General features: G+C 50.2%; 1 protein-coding gene across 1 annotated transcript in view; it reads right to left on the bottom strand.

Annotated features, from left to right (window-relative positions):
- Positions 1-762: 762 nt before the first annotated feature.
- Positions 763-18,671, bottom strand: part of fgf11b (fibroblast growth factor 11b) — a gene marked incomplete at both ends in the record, with an annotated part of 46,084 nt that continues 28,175 nt past the window's right edge. The window contains 2 exons of the mRNA XM_079738438.1: positions 763-896; positions 1,934-2,132. Of these exons, the coding sequence (XP_079594564.1) occupies positions 763-896; positions 1,934-2,132 (333 nt within the window). The remainder of the gene's footprint in view (positions 897-1,933; positions 2,133-18,671) is intronic.

Below are 18,671 nucleotides of genomic sequence, written 5' to 3'. Positions count from 1 at the left end.
CCCCCCTCCCTCCCCACACCCACTCATCAACCCCGCCCCCCTCCTCGACGCCGCGCCCACCTGCGGCCGGCAGGGCTTACCTTTCAGGTTCAGCCAACGACATTAACCCCCGTAATGGAGCCATTATGGGATGGACGTCGGACAGGGAGGCTGCGCTGTCGCCAAGGTTACGGCCGCGGAAGGTATAGGACGGTGGTGATTGGGAGGGGGAATAAGTGTAGGTTGTCTTGAAGCTACAAACCACGGGGGGGTGAAACAAATGAAAAGAATCTCGGGGCGAGAGCAGAACATGATGTGCGAGAGGATATTGAGTTTGGGGAGTTGACAGGACGGGGGAGGAAGGGGGGAGGAGGGGGAGGAAGGAGCGATGCAGATGTAGGCTCGGCAATAAAAGAAGCGTTTTAGATGACAGAGCGGAAACAGAGTCTCCGAGAGAGAGAGAGAGAGAGAGAGAGAGAGAGAGAGAGCGCTGGTGTTTTTTTTCTATAGCTCTGGTCTTCCCTCCCTCCCTCCCTCCCTCCCTCCCTCCCTCCAGTTGACCGGTGAAGAGGGAATCTCCCACCTCCGACCTTTTTCGTAGATTCAGCTGGTTCTACGTGCACTAGCGTCTGTGTGTGCACGTCATCAGGTGCAGGGGGGGGGGGGGGGGGGGGTAGAATCCCACCCACACAACGGGGCGTAAAAAAATCTAAGTCTGAGTCTCAGAGAGACTCTCAGAGTCTTTGGGCTGCGTCTGGAGCCTGGGGCGTGGCCCCGCCCCCGCTATGACGCGGCGGCCGCCGGCGCCTCCTTGCGTCCGTTCCTCAGGGCGGGCGTGGCCGACGCCTTGGGGGTCTTGGGGGGCTGGGGGGGGTCAGCGGCCACCTCGTGCAGCGAGGGCTCCTTGTAGAGGGCCACTGAGGGGGAGAGTGGGGGAGAGAGAGAGAGGAGAGGGGGAGGGAGGGGGAGGGAGGGAAGGGAGGGAGAGAGAGAGAGAGAGGGAGGGGGAGGGAGGAGGGAGAGGGAGGGGGAGGGAGGGAGAGAGAGAGGAAAGGGAGGGAGAGAGAGAGGGAGGGGAGGGGGAGGGAGGGAGGGGGAGGAGAGGGGGAGGGAGGGAGAGAAAGAGAGGGAGGGGAGGGGTTAGGGAGGGGGGAGAGGAGGGGGAGGGAGAGAGAGGAGAGGGAGAGGGGGGGAGGGAGGGAGAGAGAGAGGAAAGGGAGGGAGAGAGAGAGAGAGGGAGGGGAGGGGGAGGGAGGGGGGACAAAGAGGGGGAGGGAGGAGGGAGAGGAGGGGGAGGGTGAGGAGAGGGGGAGGCAGAGGGAAAGAGACGTTTGAGTCATCAACACTTTATGTTTGGTCAGCAGATGCTTTTATTCACACTCTGGTTTGATGAGTCTTTAAGGAGCAGGTAGGGGTTAGGGGACATCTCGCTCTAGGATGCCTTAAGGTAGACCGATGAGATTGGGGAGTCAAACCCAGAGCCTTTTGCTGGGGAATCCAATTGCCACTGATGTCTTTATCTCGTCACCATCGGTGCATTTATGCTCCATCTTGCGGACACCTTCAGCCTCAGCGCTCGTCAAGCGAGTGCTTACATTAAGCGTGCTTATGTTTACAAGGGTCTCGAACCCCTAACCTTAGGGGCGTTAATACCGTGCTCTGACCAGTTGATCAAGGACTAGTTTATTCTCATTTGAAAGAAGGTCTTGCGCCCTCGCCATCAGCGTCACGTTTGCCGTGTGTGTGTGGCGGCGTTTGAAGGTCACGGGTTGGTTTCCTTATCGTTAACGACAACAACAACAACAACAACAACAACAACAACGAGCGGCAGCGGGTAGGAACAGAGCAGAGGATCGCTTGGCTCCAGGCGTCCTCAGCGGGCGGAGCGCCGATCTGAACCGGTTTGAGGAACAGGATGAGGACCAAACACAGTGTTGTGCGGTGGGTCACTGACCTTCGATGACCTTGGGCAGGAAGTGGGCGGCGCTCTTGTTCTTCTTGACGCGGTTCCCCTTCATGGCCTGGCCGTCGCGGTTCAGACCCAGGTACCAGGACCGGCCCGAGTGGGTCTGGCGGTACAGCATGGAGGAGTAGGTGACGTAGTAGTTCTCAAACACGCTCTCCTTCAACTTACACTCCGGTGTGAAGTGCTCCTGCAGAGGTGGAGGGGGTGGGGGGGTGGAGGAGAGGAGGTGGACAGGGAAGGTGGAGGGAGAGGTTGAAGAAGGGAGAGGAGAGAAGGGTGGAGGAGGGAGGAGGGATGGAGGAGGGGAGAGAAGAGGGGAGTGGAACGAGGTATGGAGAGAGAGGGAGGGAGGGGTGGAGAGGGAGGGAGGGAGGGAGGGAGGGAGGGAGGGAGGGATGGAGAGAGATGGAGGGAGGGAGGGATGGAGAGGGAGGGAGGGAGGGAGAGAGGGGGAGGGAGGGAGGGGTGGAGTGGAAATGGGAGGAAAGGAGGAGGCATTCAAAGATGTTAACAAAGAGAAACATACACACTACACAAAGTAGAATAAATATATGATATAATGTATTCATGTAAAAATCTTGAAAGGAAGCTATAACTGTATATGAGCTTTGTACGTGCACACATATTCACAGATGGGCACCACAAACACACAGGCATGCAGACACATCCTTATGTACACACAAATCCTTATGTACACACACACACACACACACACACACACACGTAATGAGGTGAATTTCGCCTGAGGGAAATCTCCACAAAGGCTAGTCTCTTATTTCACCCGTTTCTTTGAAAGCGTACGTCTGGCCCTCCTTAGGGGACAGAATGTTGCGTTAACACGTGTGGTAAACTTAACCGTCTCCAAAGGAAACACAAACCAGCACACACGCATAAGTACCCACACGCATACACACGATATATAATGCATGCAAATCTGTGACAGTAGACAGTTGGCCCGCGCTCCGGATTTGGTGTGCATAAAAGTACACATCGTTAGTCAATATAGCCCCAATCACGGGCCTCACGTTAAAGAACCCGACCCCATATCTCTACAGTGTTTACTCCTCCCCACTCCTGTCCACCTGCTGGGGTCGTGCTTGCATCGTGCTGACGTTGTGCTATCATCGTGCTAACATCGTGCTGTAATGGGGGCAGCTCCGTGCTTACATCCTTAACATCCTCCTAACGCGTGTGGTAAACTTAACAAAGGACTTTACTTCTCCAAACGAAACGCGTTCCAGCACACGCATTAATACTACCACGCATACGGACAATATATAATGCATGCAAAGCTGCAACAGTAGAAACCGTCATCGCTTTCATTCAGATGTAGCCCGCGCTCTGGATTTATCACTAATTGCGCGGCCAATTACTAGCAGTTGCTCGTTAGGGTACTCGTTAAGGCATCATCACGACAGAAAAAAGCAAAAGGACGACGGCTCTGGACGGGGTCCAGCGGCGGCAGCTGTCACTGTGAGGGATCACCCCCCCCGACCACTCCACCCTGTCCTCGACATAAGGTCTACTGAACCGTGGGTAATGTTGACGTATGATCGTAACCAACAGCGACAGGTATACCCCACGCTCCCCCCCACTCCTCCTCCGTCAGCGAAACAGAAGCGGACGACTGAAGGAGGATTTTGAGGGAGTCTTGGCGCGATGTCACGCTTTTAATTAGGGGGATGAATGGAAATGGGGAGAGAGGGAGCTGGTCTTGGTGGTTGCTTCATTACATGTCTCCCAAACAGCCCATAATATACACCAGGCTGCTCTCACAGCCCAGGTAGATGTCAGTCAAATGGGATTCTTTCACTTCTTTCTTCGAGCAGAACATGGCGAGGGGAATGTCATCAGATGCGCAGAATAACACCATTCTGTCATCCTGTACCACAGACAACGGGGTCTACCTTCTAGTACACAAAGACGTACAGGACAGAGGATACCGTAGAGATGATACAGTAGAGATACAGTAGAGATGATACAGTAGTGATGATACAGTAGAGATACAGTAGAGATGATACAGTAGTGATGATACAGTAGAGATACAGTAGAGATGATACAGTAGAGATGATACAGTAGAGGGGATACAGTAGTAGGGATACAGTAGAGATACAGTAGTGATGATACAGTAGTGATAATACAATAGAGATACAGTAGTGATGATACAGTAGAGATACAGTAGTGATAATACAGTAGAGATACAGTAGTGATGATACAGTAGTGATGATACAGTAGTGATGATCCAGTAGAGATGATCCAGTAGAGATGATCCAGTAGAGATACAGTAGAGATGATACAGTAGAGATGATCCAGTAGAGGGGATACAGTAGTAAGGATACAGTAGAGATACAGTAGTGATAATACAGTAGAGATACAGTAGTGATGATACAGTAGTGATGATCCAGTAGAGATGATACAGTAGAGGTGATCCAGTAGAGGTGATCCAGTAGAGATGATCCAGTAGAGATACAGTAGAGAGTATGATGTTGATGATGATAAAATACATAGCGTGAGCCAGTAAAACATATTTCCATGACCCTGAGGGTTGGGGTTTGTGTGCGTTTAATCCATTATGGTGTGTGTGTGAAAAGGCCCTCAGCAGTAAAACATAGATATAGCCTTGTTCTGTGTGTCTTATTTTTTTCTTTCATTCATTATTTAGCTACATGATTATGGCCTAGCTTCCCCTCTGGTGCAGGGTTAAAGCTAGCGTTGTGCAAGCACAATGCTAGCACAATGCTAGCATGATGCTAGATCCGTGCTAACTTCCTGCTAGCTTCCCATGGAACAGAACCTAGAGCCTCCCACCTGAGTAGTACGCGCGCTAAATTCACAACTTTTGCAAAGTATTCCAGCTGCCACCACCTACACCGGCCCTCATCATCATCACAGTCAGTATCACAGCAATCATCATCATCATCATCACTGTCATCACAGCAATCATCATCATCACTGTCATCATCATCATCATCATCATCATCATCATCATCATCATCATCATCACTGTCATCATCATCATCATCATCATCACTGTCATCATCATCACAGTCATCATCATCACTGTCATCATCATCATCATCATCACAGTCATCATCACTGTCATCATCATCATCATCACTGTCATCACAGCAATCATCATCATCACTGACATCATCGTCATCATCACTGTCATCATCATCATCATCACTGACATCATCATCATCATCATCATCACTGTCATCATCATCATCATCACTGACATCATCATCATCATCATCACTGTCATCATCATCATTATCATCACTGTCATCACAGCAATCATCATCATCATTACTGTCATCATCACAGTCATCATCATCATCATCACTGTCATCTTCATCATCACTGTCATCATCATCATCACTGTCATCATCACAGTCATCATCATCATCACTGTCATCTTCATCATCACTGTCATCATCACAGTCATCATCATCATCATCATCATCATCATCATCACTATCATCATCATCATCATCACTGTCATCATCATCATCATCATCACTGTCATCATCATCATCATCATCATCATCATCATCATCATCATCACTGTCATCATCCTCATCTTCACTGCTGTCATCCTCTTCATCATCGGGGGGCTATTTAAAGCTTTGATATCTTGTGCTGCGCTCACACAGAGGAGCCAGTCGATAGATGATCCACGTCTTTCATTATTAATCAGGGGGAGCAGGAGGGGGGAGAGCGGGGTGGGAGTCAGAGGGAGGAAGGGGAGACGAGGGGACACATTTAAGAGACAAGTAGGGGACGAGGTCAGTGGAGAGGACGGTCTGGAGAGAGAGAGGAAGGGATGGTTCAGAGAGAGAGAAGGAGAGGGGGCGAGAGAGAGAGAAGGAGAGGGGGGAGAGAAGGAGACAGAGGGGGAGAGACAGAGAAGGACACGGGGAGAGAGAGAGAAGGAGACAGGGGAGAGAAGGAGACAGAGGGGAGAGACAGAGATGGAGACGGGGAGAGAGAGAGAGAGAAGGAGAGGGGGGAAGAGAGAGAAGGAGAGGGGGGAGAGAGAGAGAGACGGGGAGAAAAGGAGACAGAGGGGGAGAGACAGAGAAGGACACGGGGAGAGAGCGAGAAGGAGACAGAGGGGGAGAGAAGGAGACAGAGGGGGAGAGACAGAGATGGAGACGGGGAGAGAGAGAGAAGGAGACAGGGGGAGACTAGCTCTTATTGTCCATCACAAACAGAGTTTTATTTTCCCAAGTGCTAAACAAATCAACATAGCAGTTCAGTCCAGCGGTGGAACCTTTTCTAATGAGTATTATGCAGACATTTCCCTTCCCTTCAATGAGCCCTTCTCCTGTATTTTACGATTCTAAAGAGAGGATCATTTAAACTGAACAGTTTGAACCCGATCTGAACCAAAATCCTCGATTCTGAGAGGTTCTGAACAGAGGGATCCCAGAACAGAACCGGCGATGGGCCGAGGTCCGGGTATGCACGGTTCAGCCCCCCGGTGTGAGTACGCCCCGCCGACCCCCCCGATCCAAACCGACCCCCCCGGTCGAAACCCACCCCCCCGGTCAAAACCGACCCCCCCCGGTCAAAACCAACCTCTGACACCACAAGGAGTCGCTCAGAAAGCCCCGCAATGTCACCCTCCCGGTTCTCCAGAGAACACGCCAGGAGAACGCCTCTCCCTACGTCAGAGCGGTCGAAAGAGAGAGAGAGAGAGAGAGAGAGAGAGGAGAGGAGAGAGAGAGAGAGAGAGAGAGAGAGAGAGAGAGAGAGAGAGAGAGAGAGAGAGAGAGAGAGAGAGAGAGAGAGAGAGGAGGGAGAGGAGAGAGAGGAGAGAGAGAGAGAGAGAGAGAGAGAGAGAGAGAGAGAGAGAGCGGGCCAGATGACATTCCTGATAGCGTCACAGAGGAGAACCTGACGTGAACTGAATGCCCATCACTCTCCGTGACCTCCGTCGACACCAGGGGTGACGCGGGCGGCGGACCAGCGGGTCAACGCCTCCTTTCCCTCGGCCGGCGCCGTGCCTGACCTTGGAGCGACCCTCAGGACCCCGCGACGCAGGCGGACCGCCCAGGGTCCCGGTCCGGCCCGCGGACGACACACTCCATCACAACTATCGGTCTGGAATCACCGGTTCGGGACGGGCGGGTGAATCATGGCTGAGAGGGTATTGATCCGCCGCAGTGGAGCAGGAGGGCAGGACCGGACACGTATTAGAGGAAATCAAACCCTCATCGTTCAGACGCCCCGTTTGTCCAGCGGACGGCCGCACGCCGCGCTTCTCTTTATTTGATGTTTTTGTTTCGCTTCCGTCTGATTTAAGGAGGGGGGGGGGGGAGAGAGAGTGGGGGAGAGAGGGAGAAGGGGGAGGGTGGGGGAGAGAGGGATAAATAGAGAGAGTAATAGAGAACAAATGATGGAGAGAGCGGGAGGAAGACAGAAAGCAATAGGGAGAGAGAGCCAGAGAGAGAGACCTTCTTATCATGCAGAGCAGTGTCCCGACCTTCCTCTCTCCCCCTCTCTCCCCCTCCAGCCCACCCACCATCCCTCCTCCTCCCTCCTCCTCCCTCCTCCTCCTCCCTCGCCTCCGATTACATCTCTTCTACCTGCTCCAGGATGCAACCCCCCTCTCCCCTCACAACACCACCACCACCTGCCCCTCACCTAATAATTGGGAGCAATTATTAGGAAATGGAATACATACAAGACCACTGATAGTCTCCCTCAATGTGGGGCTCCACGCAAGATCTCACCCTGTGGGGTCAAAATGATCACAAGAACAGTGAACAAAAATCCCAGAACCACACGGGGGGACCTAGTGAATGACCTCCAGAGAGCTGGGACCAAAGTAACAAAGGCTACCATCACTAACACACTACGCCGCCAGGGACTCAAATCCTGCAGTGCCAGATGTGTCCCCCTGCTAAAGCCAGTGCATGTCCGGGCCCGTTTGAAGTTTGCTAGAGAGCATTTGGATGATCCAGAACAGGATTGGGAGAATGTCATATGGTCAGATGAAACCAAAATAGAACTTTTTGGTAAAAACTCAACTCGTCGTGTTTGGAGGAGATAGAATGCTGAGTTGCATCCAAAGAACACCATACCTACAGTGAAGCATGGGGGTGGAAACATCATGCTTTGGGGCTGTTTTTCTGCCAAGGGACCAGGACGTCTGATCCGTGTGACGGAAAGAATGAATGGGGCCATGTATCGTGAGATTTTGAGTGAAAACCTCCTTCCATCAGCAAGGGCACTGAAGATGAAACGTGGCTGGGTCTTTCAGCATGACAATGACCCCAAACACACCGCCCGGGCAACGAAGGAGCGGCTTCGTAAGAAGCATTTCAAGGTCCTGGAGTGGCCTAGCCAGTCTCCAGATCTCAACCCCATAGAAAATCTTTGGAGGGAGTTGAAAGTCTGTGTTGCCCAGCGAAGGCCCAAAAACATCACTGCTCTAGAGGAGATCTGCATGGAGGGATGGGCCAAAATACCAGCAGCAGTGTGTGAAAACCTTGTAAAGACTTACAGAAAACGTTTGACCTCTGTCATTGCCAACAAAGGGCATGTAACAAAGTATTGAGGTGACCTTTTGTCATTGACCAAATCAGACAATGTGATTTTCTAGATTTTTTTTTTTTTCATTTTGTCTCTCATAGCTGAGGTATACCTATGAGGAAAATTACAGGCCTCTCTCATCTTTTTAAGTGGGAGAACTTGCACAATTGGTGGCTGACTAAATACTTTTTTGCCCCACTGTATATATATATATATATATATATATATATATATATATGTGTGTGTGTATGTATTCAGGGGCCAGAGGAGAGGAGATTTTAGTGAGATGAGGATGGAAGGAGGAGCGAGAGTTTAGCAAAGTGACCTATGTTCTTCCTTAGGTCAAAGGTCAACGGCTAGGTCTCCATCTTGCATGCAGGTGCACATATTCCGGGAAATGTTTGTCAAATCTGTATTGAAAAGACAATTCATTCATTTTGGATCTATGATTAATGACTTTATTAATGATTTTCTTCTGCCGGTCAAAGAACAATGGCTGGGTCTATCATGTCCGCGGGTAAACATGTGTGGTGTAGAGAAATAGAAAGGGTGATGAAACATGGACCAGAGATACATGACTCGTTCTCCTCTCTGGCACCTGTGATGAACATCTGTAAAGATGTCCCCCCCCCTCAGAGAGAGAGGACATGTTGTGTAAAGATGTCCCTCACAGAGAGAGGACATGTTGTGTAAAGATCTCCCTCCCCTCAGAGAGAGACGTCATGTTGTGTAAAGATGTCCCTCACAGAGAGAGGACATGTTGTGTAAAGATGTCCCCCCCCTCACACAGAGAGAGGACATGTTATGTAAAGATGTCCCTCCCCTCACAGAGAGAGGACATGTTGTGTAAAGATGTCCCTCCCCTCACAGAGAGAGGACATGTTGTGTACAGATGTCCCCCCCCTCACACAGAGAGAGGACATGTTGTGTAAAGATGTCCCTCACAGAGAGAGGACATGTTGTGTACAGATGTCCCCCCCCTCACAGAGAGAGGACATGTTGTGTAAAGAGGTCCCCCCCCCTCAGAGAGAGGACATGTTGTGAGTCACACGGCCGCGGTGCCTTCAGCTCTCCGTTACTGTGAAGCGTGAACGATTGCTTTCTCTCGTGTGGACAGCATGGGTCCTGAGGTGGGGCCCGGGCTGTCCCGCTCCTGCCTGTGTTAATCTGCCTCGCTGCAGTAATCCCAACATATTTCCGTGGTGTTCTGTGTTATGACCACAGCTGCCCGCGTCTATGATAACCGCAAATGGAAATCTCCTGAATAATCCCCCCCGCCCCCCGCCATTACTCTCTCCTCCCCCTGATCCCCCCTGCCTGACACGTGAACGCATATGCACACACACACACACACGTACACACACACACACTCACTCACATACACACACACACACACACACACACACACACACACACACACACACACACACACACACATGCATCCATTAGTGCACGCATGCACACACACAAACAACCTCATACTTCCACACTCATACACACACACACACACACACACACACTCACACAAACATTCACATGTATGCATGCACAGACACACATGCAAGCACACACACACACACACACACACACACACACACACACACACACACACACAATCTATATCAGAATATTTGTATGTGTGCAAACACATAATGGCGTCCATTTACTTGTTTTTTACGAGGTAGTTTGCATTTATGCGGGATAGTGTTTCAGCGAGCATGCTAACGTTTATTCAGTTTTTGTGAGATATTGGTGTGCATATGTAGGTATGCACACAGTGCTGTGTGTGCGACTGTTTGTGCGTTTGTGTGACAAGGCTCGTGTTTTACCAGCCTGTTGTTTTCTAACGCGACACATTCTTTGTTTTAGTGTGATTGACTCGCCGGCTGAACATCAGGTGCTGTCTCGGGCCGCATGTTGATGTCATCCTTGTTGCTGTTGTTGCGTTGTTGTTGTCCTGCTGCCAGATGCATTAGGGCCGGTGGCGTTGCGTAACATAAGTCACCCGGGCTGCTGCTCTTAGGCTGGGGGCTCTGCGCGGGGGGGGCGGGGCATGAGTGACGAGCCGCTGTTTGGCAGCGTGACGGTGGAACCAGCTCCCCGCCGACGTCAGGACCGCAGCTCGCCAGCCCCGCCCGAGACGCAAGACTGGTTCAGAGTTCATCTGCATAGCCCCCCCTTATCCCTCCACACCCCTATTACACTCTTATTGTATGTTGTACGTCCTGGCACTTAAAAGTAGTACTTAGCATGGTGTAGCATCTTACCCTAGCTATCTCTGTTGTACACGGACAATGGGTTAACCTAGTGATGGTTAGTGCTTGGCACCAGGTTCTATGAACGTCCTTACTGTACCGACAGAGATATGTTGTTGTTTCTCTTCTTCTGACAAATGTACTTATTGTAATAAGTACTACTGAATCCCCAGAAATGTAAATGCATGCAGACCGCGCCTCCAGCCGCTTGACGGACAGCTGGAGGGTCCTGTGAGGATGTGAGGGAGAGGGGAGGGGGCTGACCCCCCTGACTGATGTGGTCCCTACCTACTGTAGCCCCTTCCTACTGTAGCCTCTTCCTACTGTAGCCTCTACCTACTGTAGCCTCTACCTACTGTAGCCTCTTCCTACTGTAGCCTCTTCCTACTGTAGCCTCTACCTACTGTAGCCTCTACCTACTGTAGCCTCTACCTACTGTAGCCTCTTCCTACTGTAGCCTGTACCTACAGGCCTCTTCCTACTGTAGCCTCTACCTACTGTAGCCTCTTCCTACTGTAGCCTCTTCCTACTGTAGCCGCTTCCTACTGTAGGCTCTACCTACTGTAGCCTCTTCCTGCTGTAGCCTCTTCCTGCTGTAGCCTCTTCCTACTGTAGGCTTTTCCTACTGTAGCCTCTTCCTACTGTAGCCTCTACCTACAGGCCTCTTCCTACTGTAGCCTCTACCTACTGTAGCCTCTTCCTACTGTAGCCTCTTCCTACTGTAGCCTCTTCCTACTGTAGCCTCTACCTACTGTAGCCTCTTCCTACTGTAGCCTCTTCCTACTGTAGCCTCTACCTACTGTAGCCTCTTCCTACTGTAGCCTCTTCCTACTGTAGCCTCTACCTACAGGCCTCTTCCTACTGTAGCCTCTACCTACTGTAGCCTCTTCCTACTGTAGCCTTTTCCTACTGTAGCCTCTTCCTACTGTAGGCTCTACCTACTGTAGGCTCTACCTACTGTAGCCTCTTCCTGCTGTAGCCTCTTCCTGCTGTAGCCTCTTCCTGCTGTAGCCTCTTCCTGCTGTGTGGAGTGTGGAGCGGAGAGAGGATGAGATGATGACGATGTTCACCAGGAGATCTTAAGTATCGACAGCGTATCCACACGAAAATCATTTGTGTGTAGGCACTAGGCAGATGCACAAAGTTGTCACTGGACCACCCATATGCTGTCTTCATCCACCCCCACCTCCACCTCCCCCTAGACCTTCCACCCAAAGGCAATCCCTCCACCTCCATCCCCAACCATATGCTGTCTTCATCCACCCCCACCTCCACCTCCCATCCCTCGACCCTCCCTCCACGTCCACCTCCACCTTCCATCCCCCACCACCGCCAAGACCACTACCACCAAGACCATCCATCCACCTCCACCATCCGCCCCTCCACCTTCACCCCTCCACCCATATATGTAACGTCTCCATCCTCCACCACCGCCACGGCACCTCCCATCCCTCCACCTCCACCACCCCGCCCCTTCCACCTTCAGCCTCCACCCACATACCTTCTCCATCCTCCACCACCTCCACCTGCTGTAGTAAACTCATGGGAAGAGGACAAGAGGAGGGATGGAAACACAAGGCAGTAACTTGGAGCTGGAGGTTGGGTCTGTGCTTCAGAGCATTAGTCCTGTTTAGGTTCCCCATCAGATCTACACACAGATGTTCCCCGCGGGCCCCCAGATATGTAATTAGTTAGGGGTTAATTATGCATCCACTTCGACGGAGGAATTATAGTGGATCCTTACGGCGAACAATCTGTGTATCTATCTCTGTGTTCCCGTGCACCCTAACATGCACACCAGCTCAACGCTTTACACAAAGATCGCATTGATTAATTAGCATCAGGGCAGCTTAGGCAGCGAGGGAGAGGACGGCTCCTCCTGTGTGTGACTCACTCCCCGGTAAAACCCGGCAGCGGGGAGGCGGAGCCGGGAGAAGGGAGGGATGCATAGTATCGACCGCCCGGGTTTGATTCCCGATAGCGGGAGTGCTTGTCTTAGAGGGCACAGCAGCAGAGGACTGAGCGGTACCGGAATTTTCCGTCCGGCCGCGCGGACACCGGAGATTCCATCTGAATAATTGGCCGATTCGGGGGGAAACGGGCGTCAGCCGATGCTGTCGGTTAACGCCGGAGGTGGACGTTAGTTAACGTTAATTAAAAAACGATGAGAAGCAGGGTTTCATTTAGTAAGTTAATTAACCAACGCTAATGAACGGGAATTAAGATTTGTTAGTGTTAATAAGTGAGTTAACATAACTGAACGTTAAGGACCGCGGGTTCAACGTCAATGACGTGAATAAACGCAAATGATCGCCTCTCCAATACACGGTTGGCATTAATCAGCGATAACTAACCTCTGTTTCATGGTGCCTTGGCTTTAAACAACCCATATACTGGGAATAAGGAGGCCATCACAAGAGCTTCGACTTCGACTGGGAACCACTGTAACCAATGCATTAACCCTGCAATACATTAACCAACACATTAACCCCCCCTCCTTTTAACCAAACACTGGCCCAATTTACTGAACGCTGCTCTCCCTCTCTCCTCCCTTGGTTTTCTCTTATCCCATTCTCTCTCTCTCTCTCTCTCTCTCTCTCTCTCTCTCTCTCTCTCTCGCTGCCCCCTCTTCCCCTTCTCTCCCTATCTCACTCCTTATATTTCTCTCTCTCCCTAGTCCTCTTTGATTGAGAGACGCTTACTCCCCCCCCCTTCTCTTCCTCCTCTTCGTCTTCCTCTTCCTCCCTTTGGGAGCAGAAAGGCTATCCGGAACGGAGGGATACTCGGCAGGCAGGAAGGGAACTCTATTTCTGTGTTCTCTCTCTCCCCCCCTTTCTCTCTCTCCCCCATCAGTCCCCATTTCTCCACCCCCTCTCTCTATCTCTCCCCCTCCTCACTTTCCCTCTTTCTCCTTCACCCGCCCCATTCACTTCCTCTCCTCTTCCTCCCCTCCTCAGTATTTCTCGCTCTCCCTCTCTCTCTATCTCACTTTCTCTCCCCTCCTCAGCTTCTCTCTCTCTCTCTCTCGCTCTCTCTCTCGCTCCCCCTCCTCAGTATCTCTCTCCCCCTCTCTCTCTCAACCTCCCTCTTTTTCTCTGCCCCTCCCTCTCTCCCCCTCCTAGCCTCTACTGTGACTTGTCCTACTATAGCCCTTCCTATTGTAATATGTTCCACACTCTCTCCCTAGAGTCTTTCTCTCTCTCTGCCTCTCTCTTTCTCCCTCTCTCTCTCTCTCTCCCCTCCCTCCCTCTCTCTCTCTCTCTCCCGCTCTCTCTCTCTCTTTCCCCTCTCTCCCTCTCTCTCTCTCTCTCCCGCTCTCTCTCTCTCTCTCTCTCTCCCCTCTCTCTCTCTCTCTCTCTCTCTCTCTCTCTCTCTCCCTCTCTCTCTCTCTCTCTCTCTCTCTCTCTCTCTCTGCAGGGTTTCCCCTGCAGTTCCCCGGCTCCTCCCTGCTGTACTCGGCTTTCCCCACTGCAAGCAACCCCATAGGCTGTGTGTAGGAGGTGTGTGTGTGTGTGTGTAGGGTGTGTGTGTGTGTGTGTGTAGGGGGTGTGTGTGTGTAGGGGGTGTGTGTCTAGTTGCAGGTGTGTGTATGAAAAGAGTGTTCAACTGAATTTGTTCAGGTGTGTGAGTTTGTGCGTGTGCGTTTGTGTTTGTACGTGAGGTGCAGGCGAAGGAAGTGTGTGTTGGTGAGTGTGTTTGTATGTATGTGTGTGTATGTGTGTGCCCAGGCGTGGCCGTGCATGCGTGTGTGTTTGACTGCGTGTGTATGTGCGTGCCCAGGCGTGTGTGCACGTGTGGGTTGGTAATATAAGAGCCGGAGCGTGGAGCGATGTGTAATAAAAATGTCAGAGGGCGGGACAATGAAGAGGCATGGCAGCCCGCTGGCTGTCACTCAGGGGCCCTCAGACTGACAGTGATGAGCTTGTTTATAACCCCCCCCCAAACAGCCAGTAACACACACAGCTCCCCGAGGTAATGAGTACAGGCGGTGCGAGTGTGTACGTGTGAGTGTGATTGTGTATGGATGTGTGGGTGTGTGGGCGTAGGAGTTCCATGTATGTGTCTATGTGTGTATGTGTGTGCATGTGAGTACTATATGTGTCTATGTATGTGTATGTGTGCTGAATCATGTGTGTGCTTGAATGTGCATGTGTGTGTGCTTATGTGCATTTGTGTGTGTGCTTATGTGCATTTGTGTGTGCGTGTGAGTGCATGTGAGTGCATGTGCATAGTCATTAGACTGCATCGCCAGTCGCTGCCACTACAGCACATTTTCAGCCTCTCCTCTCCGTGAGCCAATGAGAAGGGCCGGTGGAAATTAAGCCAAAACGTTCTGATTTTACACATGAGAGGAACGCATCTGCTCCGATGGAAATGCAGCAAAAAGGCACTGCTGCTGTGTGTGTGTGTGTGTGTGTGTGTGTGTGTGTGTGTGTGTGTGTGTGTGTGTGTGTGTGTGTGTGTGTGTGTGTGTGTGTGTGTGTGTGTGAGAGAGAGAGAGACTCTGGGGAGCCTGTTACAATAGGAAGGGCTACAGTAGGACAAGTAACATTAAAGAGGCTAGGAGAAGAGACTACAGTATTAGAATATACAGTGAGAAGAGACTACAGCATTAGAATATAACACGGGAAGCTCCTACAGTATTAGAATATACAGTGAGAAGAGGCTACAGTATTAGAATATACAATGAGAAGAGGCTGGAGTATTAGAATATACCAGGAGAATAGTTTACAGTATTATAATATAAAGTGAAAAGATGCTACAATATTATAATATAAAGTGAGATGAGACTACAGTATAGTTTTTTTTTAATCATTGTATAATGATTGGGGTGATTTTGTAGCGGAGTGCCTCTGCATAGATCCGTTCTGAGCCCCTCTCGTATAGTGCATCACTGGCAGGGCCTCCTAAACAAGCTTTTGCTTTGGCTCTGCACTCGTTATAAAGAGCTTCATGGGGAAATAAATGAGTCTTTTTGCCTTTTGTTGGGGCAACCATTGCACTTCAGACATAGAACCTGTTTTTGGTCAATGTCGTCTTTTCTATCACCAAAATAATTCCATTCAACTCGTCATTCTTCTCTCTGGAGTTCCGTCTAATTTTTGCTCATTTTGAAGTTCTACTACTGCTTTGGTTGTCTGGTCATAAACGGATCAACATGATCAGTGATCGGTGGTTCGCTGCGGTTGTCTGGTCATAAACTGATTAACGTGATCAGTGATCGGTGGTTTACTGTGGTTGTCTGGTCATAAACTGATCAACATTATCAGTGATTGGTGGTTCGCTCTGCATGCAGAGCCTGCATGTTGCTCCCTCCTGACAAACTGTATCCAACAACCCTTTAATCTGAGTGAATTATGTTACATCAGACAGATTTCCCTTGTAGTGTTCATTATGGAAAAAGAGAACCGTTCAAGGTTATTAAAAAAAAACAAAATACCGAACCTTAATTGTGCACGTCCAGCAATATGAATACCGCACGTATGGCGAATTTGATAAAAGAACGGTGTACCGTGCAGCCCTTCAGTAGGTAGAGGCTACAGTATGAAGAGGCTACAGTAGGAAGAGGCTACAGTAGGAAGAGGCTACAGTAGGTAGAGGCTATAGCAGGAAGAGGCTACAGCAGGAAGAGGCTACAGCAGGAAGAGGCTACAGTAGGAAGAGGCTACAGTAGGTAGAGGCTACAGTATGAAGGGGCTACAGTATGAAGGGGCTACAGTATGTAGAAGCTACAGTAGGAAGAGGCTACAGTAGGAAGAGGCTACAGTAGGTAGAGGCTATAGCAGGAAGAGGCTACAGCAGGAAGAGGCTACAGCAGGAAGAGGCTACAGTAGGAAGAGGCTACAGTAGGTAGAGGCTACAGTATGAAGGGGCTACAGTATGAAGGGGCTACAGTATGTAGAAGCTACAGTAGGAAGAGGCTACAGTAGGAAGAGGCTACAGTAGGTAGTGGCTACAGCAGATGCAGACTACAGTAGGTAGAGGCTACAGTAGGTAGAGGCTACAGTTGGTAGAGGCTACAGTAGGAAGAGGCTACAGTAGGAAGAGGCTACAGTAGGTAGAGGCTACAGTAGGAAGAGGCTACAGTAGGTAGAGGCTACAGTAGGTAGAGGCTACAGTAGGAAGATGCTACAGTAGGTAGAGGCTACAGTAGGTAGTTGCTACAGCAGAAGGAGGCTACAGCCGGCTCCTTCCTCTAAAGCTCTTTCATATGCAGAGGAAATCCCTCTCTCCCTGGGAGCCGGGGCGCCTCTGTGCCATATGTGCATGCTAATCACACGCTAATACAAACATCATCTCAGCCTTCTACTGCACTCTCTCTCACTCACTGACTCACTCGTACACACACACAGAAATACAAACACACACACACACAGAAATACAAACACATACACACACACTCACAAACAAACACACAGACACACACACACACACACACACACACACACACACACACAAACTATCTGCACACTTTGCACAGAACTGTAACATGGCTGAGTAAATGGCTGACAGGTCTGGTTTGAATACTCCTACATTAGTCATCGTTCACAAACAGGTTCCCCGTTTAAATCCACACCTTGAGGTTCTGGGAGCTCACCACCATGGCTCTCCTCGCCCTATTGGTTCGTCAATATCCACGATTCACGTGATAAAGCCCGATGGAAAACCAATAAAGTATCTTCCTGAGCAGCTGACTGCAGACTGACTCCTCGAGTGTTCTGTGATTATTCTGGGATGTACTGAAGGCAGTAATCACAGCTTTAAACCTGTAATTTAGTACAGGGATCCAAACGGGCGCCATGACTCACTAGGAGTAGAGACCGGGACGGAGGACGGCCCGGACCAGGGACCTTGAAACGACTGCGCTAATATCTGCTATTGATTATGCTAAACAGAGCGGTGGGGCGCTACGCTCGATTGAACAGCGCTGAGAAGCGTGTCTGATATTATATATAATATATATATATTATTACACCCAGAGACTCAGGGAGACACAACCATCACACTGGAAGAGCGGGAAACTGTTTGCCTTTCATTCACTTTAGTGGAAACTGTTGTGTTCATGAGAGAGAGAGAGAGAGAGAGAGAGAGAGAGAGAGAGAGAGAGAGAGAGAGAGAGAGCACGAGCAAAGTGTGTGACAGTATAGCAGACACCTGCTAGTCTATCCTGCCAAGCATGAGAGTCAAGCCAGTGTGAAGATTGAAGCACGCTAAGGCACACTACCACAGCCGCCAGGTCACGCTAGCCCAACTCAGTTTCAGAAAAAAAAACAGTGTGACAGAAAATCGACTTTCAACTCTGCGTCACATTAAAGCATAAAAACACACAGTATCCATGCTAGCACATTGCTAGTTTACACTAGCCAATGCTAACCAACCTTTGTCAAATCGCTAGGCCAAGCGTTAAGTCAAGCTAGCCCAACCGCTAGGTGAAGCTAGCCTAACTGCCAGGTCGAGCAAGCACCGTGTTAAGTAAAGCTAGCCCAACCGCTTGTTCAGGCTAGCCAAACTGCTAGGTCAAGATAGCCAAACTGCTTGGTCAAGCCAGCCCAGCGCTAGTTCTCAGTAGGCCAACCATATCCAGTTCAAGTCGTTCATAAAATCCATTTTAATGTCCTTTAGCAGACTTTTGTTTCCAAAGCAGCTAACTGTGAATATATCCATAGAGATTGAGAATGCCTTCAGGTAGATCGTGTCCCCCATGTTTGTTACGTTGAATGCTGGATGTAAACTGAATGTCAATGAGGAGTCAAGTTGTGCCCTTACATCACTAGGCCGTCTTATTAGCCTCTTGCTTGTGAAGATTTTTTCTTTCTTTTTGTGAACGCAGATGGCGAATCAATGGGGTCATTATTTAGAGTCCAATCAACATGTATTATAAAATCAATTGGATGGAAACACATCAAACGAATTGGGCAAATGAAACA

Source organism: Pollachius pollachius, assembly GCF_949987615.1.
Source record: "Pollachius pollachius genome assembly, chromosome: 6".
Classification (NCBI taxonomy): domain Eukaryota; kingdom Metazoa; phylum Chordata; class Actinopteri; order Gadiformes; family Gadidae; genus Pollachius; species Pollachius pollachius.
Note: the sequence above shows the minus strand (reverse complement) of the source record. Positions and strands in the feature narration are given on the sequence as shown.